The sequence below is a fragment of the Melanotaenia boesemani genome, chromosome 15 (assembly GCF_017639745.1).
Source record: "Melanotaenia boesemani isolate fMelBoe1 chromosome 15, fMelBoe1.pri, whole genome shotgun sequence".
NCBI lineage: Eukaryota > Metazoa > Chordata > Actinopteri > Atheriniformes > Melanotaeniidae > Melanotaenia > Melanotaenia boesemani.
The window spans coordinates 20,112,851-20,130,269 of NC_055696.1; the positions used below are offsets into that span (position 1 = coordinate 20,112,851).

At 37.4% G+C, this 17,419-nt stretch overlaps 1 protein-coding gene and 1 long non-coding RNA gene across 2 annotated transcripts in view; one reads left to right on the plus strand and one right to left on the minus strand.

Annotated features, from left to right (window-relative positions):
- The window catches only part of grk6 (G protein-coupled receptor kinase 6), an 87,432-nt gene that overhangs the window by 58,669 nt on the left and 11,344 nt on the right, over nt 1–17,419 (minus strand). The window contains exon 2 of the mRNA XM_042008673.1: nt 12,895–12,990. Within this exon, the coding sequence (XP_041864607.1) occupies nt 12,895–12,990 (96 nt within the window). The remainder of the gene's footprint in view (nt 1–12,894; nt 12,991–17,419) is intronic.
- Nucleotides 4,889–5,588, plus strand: LOC121654503. Its single transcript, XR_006012964.1, has 3 exons — nt 4,889–4,933; nt 4,991–5,051; nt 5,459–5,588. It is a non-coding gene; the product is annotated as an uncharacterized LOC121654503 (long non-coding RNA).

A 17,419-nucleotide genomic window follows, 5' to 3' on the forward strand; every position in this document is an offset into this window, starting at 1 on the left:
TGGGTGGTTTTAAAAAAAAAAAAGCCAATATGGGAAATTAAATAAGTAAACAAGCTAAAACATGAAATATGGAAATTCAAATATCAAAATTAAAACAAAGAGACATAAAGCCAAAAAACTCTATTATCCCCTCAGAATAAAAGCACGTAACAGAATAACAGCTGTTGATGAATAAGAGAATGAATAACAATGTTTGGCCTCATTTGTGTAAAAGCTCAAAACCAAACACAATTTTTTTGTATGTGTTCTGTACAGAAAATCTTTACAGTTTTAACGGAGCTTCGTTTGTGTGCCACCTCGCTGCACCTCGAGGCAAACAAGTTTTATCACAGGTCATCATCTGCATGCCTTCCTCCCTTATCTTCATCCTCCTCTAGCTAACAATGTGGCCTGTGTGTTTGTTTTGCTGTGTCCTGATCAGTGTCTATTGATGTCTACTACAAGCTGTATGTTTGCAGAGATCGCATCACAACACATAAACACGTTAATGAACAGGAACCCTGCTGTACGGTGTTTGTAATGTTTCACATCATATGGACATCACATGGTCCGGTACTTAATTTGTAAGACTGAGCTAGCTGCAAACTTCCTGTCTCAAAATAGGCAAAAAAAAAAAAAAAAAAAATTAAATCGATTTATTGAACATACTAGCAAATAGTTTCTAATTTCTGTATTTAACATTCACCTGGAGTCATGCTTGCATCCCTGAGAGGATCATAATCCTCATATCCACTTTCTTTTAGCTCAAATTTGGGTCTCCTCCTAGAGGAATTAAAATCATTTAGCTGTGCATCTTTATAAGAATTCCCTCTAAAGAAATCTGAGTCCTACAGCCACAGCCTATTAGAAGGAAACAAAGCAATAAATTTATCGTCAGAGAACCAAAAGCTGATGCTTCTTACATTTTCATGTGATACATTACTGTCATTGGCATAATACATAATAAATGCAATAAATCTCAACATACGGTTTCATTGTAGAAGGGAAACAAGTGACCAAAATAACCACTGAGAAACAAGAGAGATTCTGTGTGTGGTTCACAAGGTTATTACCAGAGCTGTTCAAAAAAATGTGAACTGGAGGCAGAAATAGAAAAACAAATGAACCCGAGGATGTTTATACCTCGAGAAAAAGCCTGAAGCCCTGAAACCAACTGCTTTCACTAGCAAACTCAATCAGCTCTTTGTCTACACACTACAAACCTCCTGAAACTAAGAACCAAATCCAAAAAGTGTCAACGACTTTTGATACCTTTTACTTATTGTTTATTAAATCAATTCAACCAGCCTCAGTCACGTTTAGACACTTTCTCACATCATTTATTTTAGTAAAAACCAAGAATGTCAAACTCAGGTTTGATGTGGAAAGTCTTTATAATGCGTTTTATTTCGTCTTTTCTAGCAGCTAATGTTAAGATTTGCCATTTGTTTGAGCAAATTTTAGCCAAAAGCCCAGTTTTGTTTAATGCACATTCAAAGAAAAATTGCAAATCAGAATTTCTAGTTTCTGATTGTGAAATAAATGTAAGAATGCAAGAAATGTCCTTGCTTGGACAGAAAACATTTAACAAACTTTTGGTAGAGCACCAGGATTTTCCAGTTTTAAGGGACAGTGAATGCAGCACAATGTCAACTGATCTCATTTAATCCTTTACTCCAGCTCATCCATGGGGAATCCTAAGGTGTCCACAGGCCAACCGAGAGATGCAGTCTCTCCAGTGTGTCCTTCAGAGACTGCATCCTCTCTCTAAGGGCACATTCACATGGTACGTTTTAAACTAACCCCGGTCTGCCTCCCAGGATAGTACGGTTTGTTTAGAGTACTGTGAATATTCACGGAAAAATGAACCGTTCCACTTAAAATGATAATAATAAATTCCATTACAGTTCACTGGTAAGGAGTGTGGACCAGATTTTCAGATACAATGACTGAGTGGATAACTGATATCAGATGGATCATCCTGCAGCCATCCTCTAAATGTAGGGCTTGAAAAATGTCATTGTCATAAATAAGGAGGATAAAGTGATTTTTGGTGGAGTTGGTTCTGTGACAAGGCACCAACGAGCCCAAAATCAGTTTCTCTAACCAAGATAATGCTAAATTTGTTTTTTGTTGTTGTTGTTGTTACATAAAATGAATGTGTTAATTCCACAGATTGATCTCTTTGCATAAACGCGTTGATTTTGATGGCTCTAGTTTATTTTACATTGGTATCAGGTTCTGCAGTATCAGGACACTTATGAATACAGAGTATGAATACATGCACATAGTATCGGACCAATACCTGATACTGGTATCGATGCATTCCTAATTATATGATGTCCCTTTCTTGTGTTAGTTAAAAGCCCAGCATCAGCATGTTAAACTGAAGATGGCCAAGCTCAGATGTGTTTAAACTGGTTAAAATGCTGTTGCAATAGTCTAAATGGAATTAAATAAAAGAGTTAGTGCTGGGCACGTTAACGCGTTAATCGCGTGTTAATGCAACGCTTAATTACCGCTGTTAATTTTTTTAATCACACCTTAAGGTTATTTTTTGTTTGCTTGTTTCATTGTTTGCTGGCCGGTGGCTTTGATGATAGAGACGTACATGTCTCCCTTCCCTGCTGCAGCGGTGCATCTGATGTAATCAGGAGAGAGCAGGTTTATTAAAATGAAGAGACGTTTTCTGTCTGGAACTTAAGAAAGAAGAAGAAGAACCAACGTTTCTCTTTGTCTGTCAAAACATTGTAATTTTTGGATGGGAAACTGCTTCCAAAAGACAACGAGAAACTTTTTTCATTTATTTTTTATATTATTTTATTTTTTTTATAAATGTGGTTGTAAGACACAAAGGTAAGACATGCTTTTCTGATATTTACAAAATGTGAAGCATAAATCGGGCCTTCTTCTTCTCTGGTTCGGTGAATCTTGGTCATAGCGAGATGAAACTTCCAGCTGTGGAATCTGAGAGATGTGAGCTTTCAGTAGAGGAGCCGTTTGTTTGTGTTCATGGGGAGACATCATCTGTGTTTACATATTTTTCAGACTCTGTGTACCTGTTCTTTGAATTGTTTGTTATCTTAACTGTGTTTGGTGGTCACTGAAATGGTTTTGCTGAGCTGGTAGCTGAGATTCTGGACTTTCTGTGGATACCGCACATGTTTATAGTTACATTTACAGACCTGACGCTACACCCACAAACAAGATGTTAACCTCTTAACTCCAGGTAGCAGAGGGTGCAGGTGCAGAGGTGGAAGTTATTGTGCATATTGTGAATATTTCTCTCTCCTCACCATCTAGAAGCTGTGAGATTCTAATCCTGCTTTCTGTCTGTTCACCTGATGCTGATATTCATCACATATTGTTCCTTCTGTGTTTAGAAGGAAGCAGCTTCACAGCTTTAAATTCATCCTGCTGACTTTTTACCTTTTTAGTTAGTAAATCCTGAACATTTCATCCTTCGTTCTCATAAATATTTGATTTTATAAATATATATGAAGAAATATTTTAACTGTTGCTGTTTAAAGAGAAAACTGCTGCCAAATCTGTTTATGTGTTTAGAGCAGGGGTCTGCAGCCTTTCCAATCCAAAGAGCCATTTTTCCCTCAGCCTGCTGAATAAAACTCCTTTAGAGACGCAAATGTTATGAGACTTTTCAAAAAGGCAACTTAATATATATTTTTTAAATGAAGAGCCACCATATGATATTTGTTATTTTTGAAGAACCACATTTTTATTTCCATTTTTAGGTTTTAAAATAAAGAAAAACATAAACCTTTATAAGAAGAGGATGAACAGACTTTCTTCTAAGGGATGTAGATATTTGTGGAAAATGATGTAAAAGAAAAAAAAAGTCCCTGGTTTCCAACCTAATGACAAGAATGATAGATTTAAAAAAAACATATTTTAGCCGCGTATTTAGAGGCAGTGTGGAAGGTCCAGAGAGACACTTGCGGCTCCAGAGTTGCAGGTTGGAGACCCCTGATTTAGTGTTAGTAAGCCAAAATTTACTGCATTCTCTTTATATAGCAGTGGGTCATTTTTTAAAGGACAGAGACATTTTGTGTGTAACAATGCGATTACTCAGCATGTCATGCGATTATTTGCGATTAAAAATTTTAATCGTTGCCCAGCACTAAAAAGAATGGATAATCATCTCCAGAGTAAAAACTATGGAGTTTTGAGATAGTTCTTAAAAGAAAGAAGCAGTTCCTCATTAATTCCTTTAAATGGTTTTCCAGAAACGAAGCCGAGTCATAGATAACCCCGAGGTTGCTGAGACTTGGCTGGACAGACGAGCCTAATTCACCGAGGTGTTTTTTATGTCTGGAATACAGCTGTCAGAGGAAACAGTTAGGACTTTTGTTTTATCTGCATTTAGCTGTAAATAGTTATTATGTACTGCTGAATTACCTCACCTACAGGTATGCTTGCCAAACATTTCATCAAAGCTGACAACTTATGATAGGCATTAGCCCTAAAGGAATAATACAGCTGTATATCATCAGCATAGAGGAGATATGAAATGTCAGGGTACTGCTGGATTACCTGACCTACAGGTAAAATGTATAAGAGGAAAAAAGGAGGAAAAGGATAAGTCCTAGGACTGAACCTTGGGGTACCCGACACTTTAGTTTATTAGTTTCTTACGTTAGTAGGTCCAGAAAGGTATGGATTGAACCATTTTAAAGCCAAGTCAGATGTAAGGTGTCCTTAAATGTTGTGAATGATGCCCACAAATAACATATGTGAAAAGCTGGTGTAACCCATATGAAAATTCCTCAGGTCATGTTAGATATCCCTATGAGTTTTCCTGGTTGTCTGTGAAGGCACCATTTGGTCACATGACATCTGTTCAGCCAGTCCCACTTCCTGGTAGTCTCCATACAAGCCATCTGTATTACTCCACCAATAGATGTGTGGGAGTATGGGAATGGGAAGGCTGCAACGGGTGAGTCTTGTCCAAATGCTTTCCGTTTGTGTGGTTGATTATTGCCGTACGTTGCAGACGCTGCAAACTCACTGCTGACACCAGGGCTCTCGTGTGGGACGGATTTTTAAGAGGATTGGTGAGTCTGTTTGGTTTGCTACATGCTGTTAGCATTAGCATGCTTGTGCCGTTGCCCACTAGCATAATGCTAGTGTAGCATTATACTACATTAGCTTTGCTTTGAATAAGTTATGTTCATTGTTAGGCTAGAGCCTTTTAAAAAGCCATGTTGGCCTAGCGTGTATTTTAAATTTATTTTTGGTTTTATTAGTATTTCTGTCAATGCACTTTGATTTCAAATGGTGCAACACTTTTTGAATTGTATTTGCATTTTTGTATGCACATGGAAATGACTTTCAATGTTTGATGGTCAATGGTTTATGATTCAAAGAAATTTAATTATTTAATGGGTGTACACCAAGATAAAACTAGCTAGTGGTTATGAACTTTGAATGATTGAATGTTGGCCTTGTTTGTCTGATGCAGGCCAGGTGTGCCCTGTTGGGTACAGATCCTTCCGGATGGCGAGCTAGACTCAAGAGTTTGAACCCTGCAACACACACCAACCTTCTGCAGTCTGGTAGGAGGCTGTTTGAAAGCCAGCCCACTCCCATCTTTTAGCCCTGCTGACAGCTCACATTTACATTGGTTGAATAGTGCGCATATGGACATTTAGTCAATTTTCATGGACTCTGTTTATTATTGGACAACTCATACATAATGCATTGTGAAAGGTGAACAGAATGATTGTAACCTAACTTGGTGATGATGATGGAACAATTTCAGCTGGGTTGAGTTTGCATACTGGCTCTTTATATGTTGTGAATCATTTGGATGCAATAAGTCAACTCTTGAAATTGAACCTTGTGAACATGTTTTTTCCCCCTTTATTCTGCAGATTGTAAATATTGTACATACTGTTACTTTTTTTTGGGGTTCCACATTATTATGATATAAATTCACTGAAAGACAAAATTCTGCCTGTGTGATTGCTGTACCTGCACCTCCCTGAGCTGACATCTAGAAACTTCTGATGCTAGCCCTAGACATTATTTCCTTTTTCCCATAGCAAATCTTAAAACATGCTACACTGGCAACGCACAAAGACCAGTATTGGTTGTCTAATCATAAGTTGGTAACTTAAGATTAAACCTTTCAATGCTCTGCAGCAGCAATGTGTTTCAGTCCAGGACAGATTCGGACAAGGTTACCAAAAACAGAACTACCTGATATCTTCTATCTTGTGTCATAAACTCATCTAATGTGAAAATGAAAGTGTCCATACTGCAAGTTGAAACAACAGAAACACTAGTTTGCTTCCTCCTTCTGCCACGGCCACAGTTTTCTCCACACTACCACTTTAGCGAGATTAGTCGTCTTTCCTTTCCACATGCATTCAAAGTCAGCAAACAACCAGATATGACTGGTAATCCGCTTGGGGTGGTCAAGTCACAACTGATTTGTCCATTGTGTCTACTTTCTTAGAATATATTCAGTAATGGAGCAAAGAAATGATTATCTAGGAGTAAATAGCAAAGAGATGATTATCTAGGAGTAAATAGCCAAATAAACGTGCAGAAATAGTTGGTATGAACATTTTCTGTACTATTACCAGTACACCTTTTAAATTAATCATTCACATATAAATGGAAAAATATTAGATTTTCATCATTTTATATTTAATCTGATGGTCAAATCTATAACTACTTTGTCTTGATTTTAAAATGGAAACAGAAGAATAAATTAACCCTACTTTCCAAAAGACAGACTGAAAAAAAACTCTAAAACTTACTAGTTGCAATGTGACTAAGTTTAATTTGTATGAAAAACATTTCATATCTTGTCTCATCAACTAATTTTTTTTTATTCTTGCATTTTCATCCTGCAAAACATTCCAAATATCAAGATAGTAAATCTTTTCCCAGTATGTTATGTTTCGGTTCCTTCTGCCAACCAATGGAAAGATTTTCTGAAATTTAAAATTCCAAAAGATAAAGAGTTATTTGCCCTGTTCTTCCTGCAAACATATCTTAAGGTGTTCAACAATACTGGGTTGTGTTTCTAAATTCTCCAACTACACTAAACTGCAGGCAGGCCAGTTCAGGACCTGTACCTTTTTCTTCCTCAGCTATGCTACACAAATGTGTGCAGATTGTGTCCTGAAACAGATATTCCTTTATATGCATATGTTGCTGTAAAATCTCAGTGGACTTTTAAGAACTTTGTTCCAGCTAGTAATGGGATGTCTGGCTCTTTTGAAAGATTCAGCTTTTTTGGCTCCGCTCCCTTCAGCTCCCAAATGATTCTTCATTTCTTGCAAGCTCAGGGCTTCTAATTTAGCCCAATTTAGCAACAATGCAATATTTATAAGTTGATGAACAACTTTTTATTTAGTATTTTCATAAAAACCGTTTATTTAAATCCCTCTCCCTGTCTGTTACTCTATGCCTGGCCTGTATCACTACACTGTCCTCTGAAAGTCTTCCCCCCTTCCTTCTTTCACATCATGGTATGATCCTATTCTTTCCTTGCTTGTGATTGGCTACATGGTGTGCCCATCAAAATAAAGTTGTCGATTCTTCTCATTCACTACAAAGATTGAGGTTTTAGAGTCGGCTCGTTTATAAATGACAAATCATTAGATCCGACCCTGTGTCATCACAGAACCCTGATCCAACCCCATATGTTACAGAACCTGGTTCCGACCCCATACCGTCACAGAACCCTGATCCAACCCTTTGCCATCACAGAACCCTGATCCGACCCCATATGTCACAGAACCTGGTTCCGACCCCATACCATCACAGAACGCTAATCCAACCCTGTGCCATCACAGAGCCCTGATCCGACCCCATACCATCACAGAACCCGCTGCCCCAATCATCTGTCGTTGTGTCCTTGGGCAAGACACTTAACCCTCCTTGCCTCCAGTGTTGGCATCGCTGGTGAATAAATGTGGATGAATGTTTAAGTGGACTGGTAGTCACGTTTCCGTCAGCCTGCCCCAGGGAAGTTGTAGCTACATATGTAGCTTACCATCACCAGGTATGAGTGAGGCAGGGCTCCAGACTGTGACCAAATGGTCGCATTTGCGACTAAAATGTGAGACAGTGTGAGTGAATTTTTGTTCAATGGCGACCAATATATTTGCCGGTCTTTTTCTTGTAGTAGTTATAACTGAATTTATTTTGTTGCTAACAAACTTCTGCTCCCCTCTTCCGCCCAGTAGTTCACAGTAATGCACAAATTAGCTGCTGGTTTGCCAACTCAAACTAACTTCAATACAAGAAAAGGAGACAAACACCAACAAAGAAGATGACAGCCAAAGTGCGTGTGAGCGGGGACAAACGACCACTGTTATTGGCTTTTGTGTGAAAAGAGGAATTGTTAAATACCTCCTTCAGGAGGAATTTATTATTCCTTAGTGTTGCCAACTTAGCAACAAATTTAGCGGCTTTTTGTGATATTATTGTAGACTTTTGGAGACTGAGATGAATGAGCGTTGTTTACTCTTCCCAATGAGGAGCAGGTGCTGTGCAGACCCCTCCCCGTACACAGGGGAGCTCTTAGCTGTATTCAGAGCAATGTTCACCTCTGTTTCATGACCAGCCTGAAAATGAAACATACAAAGCTGCTGCTGTATGATCCTGCACTGGCTTATTAGAAAGTAATGTCTATTAATAAACAGTGTGGACAAAAATATGTAAAAAGTTAAAAATGTTGTGACATGTTGCAGACTCAAAAGACACTTAAAAAACTGAACTAAAATTAAAGAAAATATTGACAGAATTATTTATTTATTTATTTATTGTGCTTTTCTAAACATTTCATGATTGTCTTTTTATCAATTTTTGCCTCTCCCACTACATCCTTCTTTATGGCAGCATCCACTACAACTATATGTACTGGGCTGATTATGCTAATTAGCGACTTTTAGGATAGCCAATAGCTACTTTTCTTACTGAGGAGTTGGGAACAGTGGCTGGAGGGGAGCATCAGTCCCTGAAGCTGTTTATTGCCAGGAACTACATGGAAAAGTCATACCATGCCCTACGGGGGATGATGCTGACAAAGTTGCCTTCTGATTCGACTACAAAGTGAAGATCAAATCTGATTTGATCTGATTTGACAAGGTCTATGTCTACTTGTTTTGTAGTGGGGCGACCAGTAAGATGTTTTTTTTTTATTATTATTTTTATGTTATGTCAACTGCTGCATAAAAAAATGTCAATTGTAAATTTATTGTTTGAGTTTTTATCACTAATACAATGAAAATTAGAGGAAATGTGAATGTTTGCTATGCAAGGCAATTTCAGTGTGCACCCCTAAATTTTCTGCAGTTTGCGTTCCACACAACGTGGAACGTTTGTCAGTGCACAGTTTCCGGTACACCCCATTAAATTGAGTCACACCTGAGAGCTCAGCTAAATCAGTCTTGCTAGTTTAGCTACTTTGGCGTTATATTTAGCGAGTTTTCAGACCCATCCAGTGACTCCATTTCAAAGAAGCAAAGGGACTAGCAACAAATCTAGAGACTTTTTATGGTGTTATTGGAGACTTTTGGAAACTGATGTGAAAGCACGTCTACTTCTTCTCAATGAGCCCCGCTTCCTCAGGCCCCTCCCCCATTCATTAGCGCTCACCTCTGCTCCATGACTAGACTGAACATGAAACGCTCAAAGCTGCTGCTGGCTGATCCCGCCCTGGTTTACTGTCAGATATGAAAAGTGTGGAGGAAAACATTTTAAAAGTTAAAAGTACAATAACATGTTGTAGACTCTTTGTCAGAGAACAGCTGGAGCTGCTAGTTAAAGTACTTAATATGACACTTTAACTTACGTCTGTACTTTTTGGGCCAGGGATATTTTCTATTTCTTTTCTACTGTTTTAAATTGAAATGCAAAAAATGCATTTTTGCAGACATTTATTGATTCCGTCATACATTAAAATCCATTTAAATTAAAAAAGGTTGCTTTTTGAGGCAAATATTCTTATGTGATTAAAATGTGATTAATTGAGATTAATTAATTACAAAGCCTGTAATTAATTAGATTAATGTTTTTAATCGAGTTCCTAATATTAACTTATCAAATAACGGTAATGACACCAAACATGAAATGTCTCGGTTCATATAGTCTGTGATCCAATGAAAGAAACGCTTTCCATAGTGTCCCAGATTTTCCTGATTTGAGGTTGTACAGTCTGTGGTTTTAAATAGTTTATCTGTCATGGGAAAGTAATTCTATCGTCCACACTGAGGGTGAACCATACATGTAGCCCTTTTTTTAATATAAAACACGAGGTCTGCTGCTTATTATCATTTCTATTTCTGCATAGCATTATTTGGCAACTGCTGCTACTGTACACAGAGGAAATGAAAAATCAACACGGATTATATTCCCTGAGTGACCTGCAATGATTAATACAGCTACATTACAGTATGATCAGATAGTGTTTCATTTCTCTTTGTGTTCTGCACTCAATCAAAGCATTATTAACCTCAGGGCCACCATACTAGCATAAAACAGTGAAAACAGCTGACTTTAATTTATACAGCTTAGTTCAACTTGTAGTTAACAATCAGATAAGAGAATAAGAGAGTTTCTGATGAGCAGAGGCACAGACAAACAGCTGTTTTTATGTTGGAATTGATGCAGCTATTTGTCAGTCCAGATGTCCTGTCAGGGTTTTCTGTTCACAAATGATGAATCAGCTGCTGCTACTTAAAAAGGCCATTTTTAAATTAAAGTCTCTTGTTTTTTTCTTCAGTAGATTATTTTGTCCATTTTGGTTTTCTGTTTGTTAACTTGGAAAACATTAGAAACCGATTTGGAGGATATACTCAGTTGCTGTAGTTCAGAAAAGTCCAGTTATTTGGTGAAAGTGTTCGACTTTTGCAGACATTCTGATGTTTCAATGTTTCTGTAAAGCACTTTGAATTACTGCCATTGAATTGTGCTATACACTTGCCTTTCTTTGCCTTTTAAGACGCATAAAGGATATGTGGATGTTTTAAATGATTACCTTAGTTAAAAAACAACTCTGGCTGGTTTCTGAGGATTTTAAATGTTTTGGAGCTGAAATTTTCAGCATGAACATCCTATGATTCATTTCTAAAAGAAGCAGGTCCAGCATATCCAGGGTATCTTTAGATAATCTGCTTTCTTATCAATGAACATAGTTCAAATTTAATTATCAGCTAAACATTAGCATGGTTAACATTTAGTTTATCAATGAACGTTAATATATCTAAAATTTTGTTTATCAACTGAACATTAACATGGCTAACATTTAGTTTATCTACTTAATGTTAACACTCAAAATTACCCACAATGCATCTTGAAAAGTAGTGAGCATCGATGGTCACTAGACGGATCAATATAGACCACAATGCATTGCGGGCAGAAGCTCAACATAGCGCAAGGAGACGAAAAAATTGAGCTGCGTGAAATTACCTATTAGCAATCAAACAAAGAATAAAATACAACATAAGGAATAAAAATAAAAATATTTACACACAACATTTTTGGATTGGATTTGGAATGACATTTTGATGCAGGTTGTGGTTTCAGTGGTGACGGCGGTAGTCATGTGGTTTGCGGCAACGAAAAAATAGGCAGCTTCGTGTCCGAATTGCCAAGAGAATGAGTGCACTGTGTAGTGTGATATGTAGTGCAGCCCTATGTAGTGAACGAGGGGTTAGGGAGTAGGGTGGACATTCGGACACAGCATGAGTGTTAATATGGCTAACAGTTAGCTCATCAACTGGAACGTAACATAGCTAACATTTAGCTCATCAACTAGATGTAAACAAGGGTAATATTTAGCTCATCAACTAAATATTAACATGGCTAAATTTAGTTATCATTTAAACGTTAGCATAGTTAACATTTAGTTTATCGATGAACGTTAACATGGCTAGCATTAAGCTTATAAACTGAATGTTAACATGACCAACAATTAGCTCATAAGCTGAACATTAACATGGCTAACATTAAGCTTATCAACTTAAGGTTAACATGGCTAACATTTAGCTTATTAATGGAGCGTTAACATGGCTAACATTTAGCTTATTAATGGAGTGTTAACATGGCTAACATTTAGCTTATTAATGGAGTGTTAACATGGCTAACATTTAGCTTATTAATGGAGTGTTAACATGGCTAACATTTTGCTCATTAACTTAATTCACAGAACATTTTAGTCACGTTAATAATTACAGCCAAATGTGGCAAGGAAATAAGACAAGAGGTTAATGAGTTGAAGTGGGAAATAAGAGAAGGCTCATCTTAGAAATTATTACTATGTTGATGTTTCATCAATACTGTCAATTAGTAAGATACATTTCCCCTGATAAGCTTAATTATATTGATCACTGAAGCCATTTACAAACACAAACTCTGGATAATTGGGTTCAGGTTGACCTTTCTGTTTGCAAATAGCCATAAATGACTCCAAGAGTTACAACATTATTTTTACTTCTTTACAAATTAATCCAATATTCTGTTAAATAACTTAACCCTGGTAAGAGTTTTCTAAAATATTTTGTTTTAGTGGCCCAAAACACAAAAATCTCTTTGAACAACAAACAAAAAGTGTATTTTAAAAATCTGCAAATCTGAAATTTGATTATGAGGAATCACACTATGTTCATTAAAGTTTCATTAAACAAAATATTATAACCAAATACAACAAAATCTAAAGAGCTCATCATCACTTTTTGAAGTTTGGGTAAATTTTGCATCTCAGATATTTGCTGATGATTAAACTACAACTGAAGTGGTGTTCAGATGGAACGACAAGCAGGTCGTCATGGTTACGATCCATCTCAAAGGCCTCCAACACAATCAGCACATGAAAGACCACAAAGACTCTCCTGAGATGAAAGCCCTGCGCTGTCAGACAGGGGAAAGGTGTCTTACCTGTGCTCTGTCGCAGCTCCTCACATAGACTTATGTGTGGGAACTGCAGCATCTGCTTCCATTTCTTGCTTTTTCCTTTCCGGTTCCCACCGCCTCCTATGAAAGAGGGAAACACATTGGTTTAAACCCAACCATCACTTCACATCGTGATGGATATGATTTCTGTTTCTGGAAGATTTAGATCCTTAAGAAGAGTCAACACAAAGATACAAACAAGTATCAATTTGCTTGAGCTGCGTTCACAACTGTCACATAAAGACAACTATTTTTGATTACTTAAGCTGACGTCTAAATGACGTCACCGCAGCTTGTAGAATCACATGGTTTGGTCCAGCCAATCAGCAGGGAATGAAGCTCATCACAGTTCACGCCATTGGGCCGTTCGAACAATCAGTTAGTGTCTGTGACATTTAAACATCCGCGTCCTGCTGGAAACTGTAAAGTTTCCTGCAGCTCAGTCTTTTCCTTGTTTACAGTCTGATCTTTAAAACTAATGATGGTAAGTTTATGAAGCGCTTCTGGTTAAGAAGCAGTGGTAAATAATGACATATGTTGTTTATGTTTAAGGTATACCGATTCCAACACCTGGGGTTTAGGTATCTGCTGATACCGAGTACTGATCTGTTACCTATGTTATTAGAAAGTCTAAATAAATTTATATTTGTAAAAATTTGTTATTTTATAACTAAATTGCATAGGTTTAGTGCTTTTCAAGTATGCAGCTGATTATTATCATTCTTAATGATAGTAACAATAATAATAATCATAGTAATATTAATATCACATTTCTTTAGCAGGTTTCTACAAAGATGTTATATGGAAAGGGGGGGGGGTGGTTATTGTACCAGCCCATCCTGCCATCAGTGATGATGACGAAGAGGAGGAAGATGAAGCACATTGGCCAAGAGCATGCACATGCAACCTGCCGTGAAGGTGCTTGACAAAGATGAGCAGGCAGCACTACAAGCCAAGCACCCCACCAAAGCCCAAAAGCCTACACCCAGACCCACCCAGACCCACCACCTGGAGCAAAACCGACTTTAAAAGTACCAGCACTCGTTATTGTGTACATCACTAAGTACTTCAACCCACAATTTATTGGACACATCACCAATCACACCAAGCTGTATGCCACTCATAAAGACATAACACCATCTTTACCACCAATGAAGATGAGATGACCACCTTTGTGGACATTCTCATCTACATTGGTTTTTGTATGACTACACAGCTGTTCAATCCCTTGAGTTCCCTCACATTGTTCATGTGGAAATGTTCTTACTTTTACTAATAAACATAACACTGTGTTCTACTGCTGTTTTTCCATCTGGTTTCACCAAACGTTTAAGTGATCACTAATCACCATCATTCAGAATGTTTTTCTGACCACATCTCCTCCTGGAAGACGATGGTTCCCCACTATCCTTCCAGTTTTTAATACATTTTTAATATTTATAATGTTTTCTCTGCTTGATGTCCATGATTTGACCCTTTTTAAACAGACCGTTTTTTGTGTGTTTTTGCATTGTTGTTTAAGAAATGAGCAGCTACTCATTGCATTAGCTGGGGTTAAGATAAAAGATAGTGCAGAAGGGCCACGAAACGGATTATCCCAGAATTAAAATCACAGATTTCCTGCAGATTTATTTAATCTGCATCACCTACAGATGTTTTCTCTCTGTAGAAACTACTTATTCACACAAAAAATCTAACAAGAAAAGGATTTATCAGACCAGATCATAAAAAACCAGAAAAACAAGCCTAAAAGTTACATTTACGAGAGCCTGCAGAGACTTGAAACTGGCTGCAGAAGTCGAAGCAGCGGGCGTCATGTTGGCGCTTGTTCTGCTTCTTGCTGTGTGGTGAATGAAAACTGTTGCAGCAGAAACTTTGGCTCGCAGGCAGCTGCAGCTTCAAACAGAAAAGACAGGAACTTGCTCTGGTTTCTCTTGTGGCTTTGTTCTCCGGCTCTTTGAGCTCTCGCTGCTTCTGAGAGGCGTTCATTGTCTGTCAAGTTTGTGACATTGTCTGGAGGACTACCACGATCCTGAGATAAACAATTAGTCCTATGACCTCAGATGTTTAGTGAAAACTCTGTGTGGCCATGACCACATTTCACGAGAAATTCAGATCTTTCTGAAGGAAAAACAGCTCTTTCATTCAAACTTTTTTATTATCCCTGAGTCTGAAATTAGTTTGATCTTCTGAATTTGCTGTTTTCTCTTGGAAGATTCAACATTTTCCTTCAAATAAAATTTACTTATGAGGATGATTTTGTGTAGCAAAGGTCATAGTTCATGTTTGTGTGTTTTTAAATTGCTATATCATATACTTTGGTCTGTGAGGGCTTGTGTTATCTTTATTTTATATTAATACGGATAAAAATTTCTTCTTATGTAAAACACTTTGTGTTGCTTTGTGCATAAAAAGCTTAATAAATGAAGTTTGACTGGATTTGAATGTTTCCCAGTCTCAACCAGAATGTAAATGATAGGATCATGGAGCATGTCAATGATCCACGAAGAGGGATGAAAGCAGGATCAACACAACACAAAAGGAAAACCACATAGTTGCCTGGTGAAATATAAAAATATAAATCATATGAAAGCTCCTTCCTGCTACTTGTTAATTAATAATATTGGCAAGTATCCCATAATTATGAGATTTAATGTGGTAGTATAGAAATCCAAAGTCATGATGATTAAAGTAATAATTCTGAAATAAAAGTAATCATTTTAATGTCATGATGTTTTTTTCTCTATGGCTTTTTATTTAATTATTACATTTTATCTTCTAATTATGACATTTAATTTTATAGTTGTGACTTTTTAATCTCATAATTACAATGTTTTAACTCATAACGACTTTATCTCCTAATGATGACATACTATGTCAGTGGAAATGGGCTTTCATGAATTCCAGTAGCAAGTTTGTGACATTTTCTGAGGGGCCATTTAGTCCATATCTGACCTTTTCCATTAAGTTACTGGGAAGTAACAAGGATTCTGCTGCACGTAAACAAGATGATGTTGACCAACCACAGATACTCTAACAGAAGCAACGTGACTAATCTGTTCATTTAATTGGATCATTGATTAAATTTTTTTGACCACATCAAATTATTCATTTAGTTCCCGAATTAATAGATGATTCATAATTTCTGAACAGATTCCCATCATGCTCCATTTTTTACATCCACAGCAAACTTTAGGACTTAATAATTAAATTTACTTTTGTTGTGAATGCGTGCATCCCTGACAGCATTTGCGAGAAAATCCTACAAAGCAGCTGCTTCTGGTAGAAAAAAGAGGGGAATAAAATCTATTATTGTCCTAGACTGCAAACAAGATGCTGTGTTTGTGTGTCCAGGAAACATGATAATATCAGAATTACAGATAAGCTGATTGATGCCTGATGTCCATTGTGTGCATTAGTGAGTATGTAAATCAAGACAAACCACACATAATTAGAGTCCAGTGAGCTTTCAGTCGAGCAGGGAGGAAAAGTTCAGCCATCATTATCAAACCCTTCTTCATCATTTAGTTTTAACTGCCTTTTCTTTGTATCAGATCTGTAGTAATATCTTGGGATGGATTATCTGGACAAACGATTTCACACGTGTATGTTTGGTTGTGCCTACCCACAATGCCCTCTGCTCTGTAGTCTGCTTCCTGTATTTGGCTCACTTGAAGCGGACCGAGATCCACGTTTGTAGAGGGACCAGAGTTTGCTTTTTTGATCTGACTCAAAGTTCGGTTGCTTATTCACAATTCCCCAAACAAAGCGGACTTTCTAAGCAAGCGAACTAGGATTCGAATCAAATGGGCTGATGTGAACGTCGCCTTAGTTGAACGTTAGAGGTTATTAATGAGATGGTAGTAGTTTAACTCTGAGAGGAAAATAAGGACGTTTCCACCTTTATTTTCCAGTTTCAGTCTGAAAAGCGTCTAGTAAGGTCAGATTCGATATCACTTTGAAATCAAGTAAGGGTGGTGGTTGGAAATCTGCACAAAATTGCCATGGCCATCTGTGCTGTTGAGGCTGATATGGAGCCAGATCTCTGTGGACTGTTTCCAACACCTTGTTGAATCGATGCCACCAAGAATTAAGACAGTTTTGAAGGAAAAAGGGGTCCAACCCGTTACTAGCAAGAAGGATGTTATAAAGTTAATCTCTACGACTGTAATAGCTCTAAAAACAGTGTTTGCATGATAAAAACCAGAATATGTCCCTCAACCCAGTCTTAATGCTCTTAATTTTTAAATGAAATCTGATTTTTGTTGCGTGGTCATTCACATCATCATTTCAATGCGATCTTCATCATGCAAGAGTGGGAACAGTATGTGGCCCTGAAGTGACACTCATGCACAGAGGATAACCCCTCTTTTCCACCGGGTGCATGTGTGCCATGTTAAGGCTGTGCTGCGGTAGTAAATATTGTGAAACAGCAGAATTGTGATGTTTGTCTGATTTCTGTGACTTCAAAGAGGGATGAAATTCAACATGACCGTTCAGGCCAAGGTCA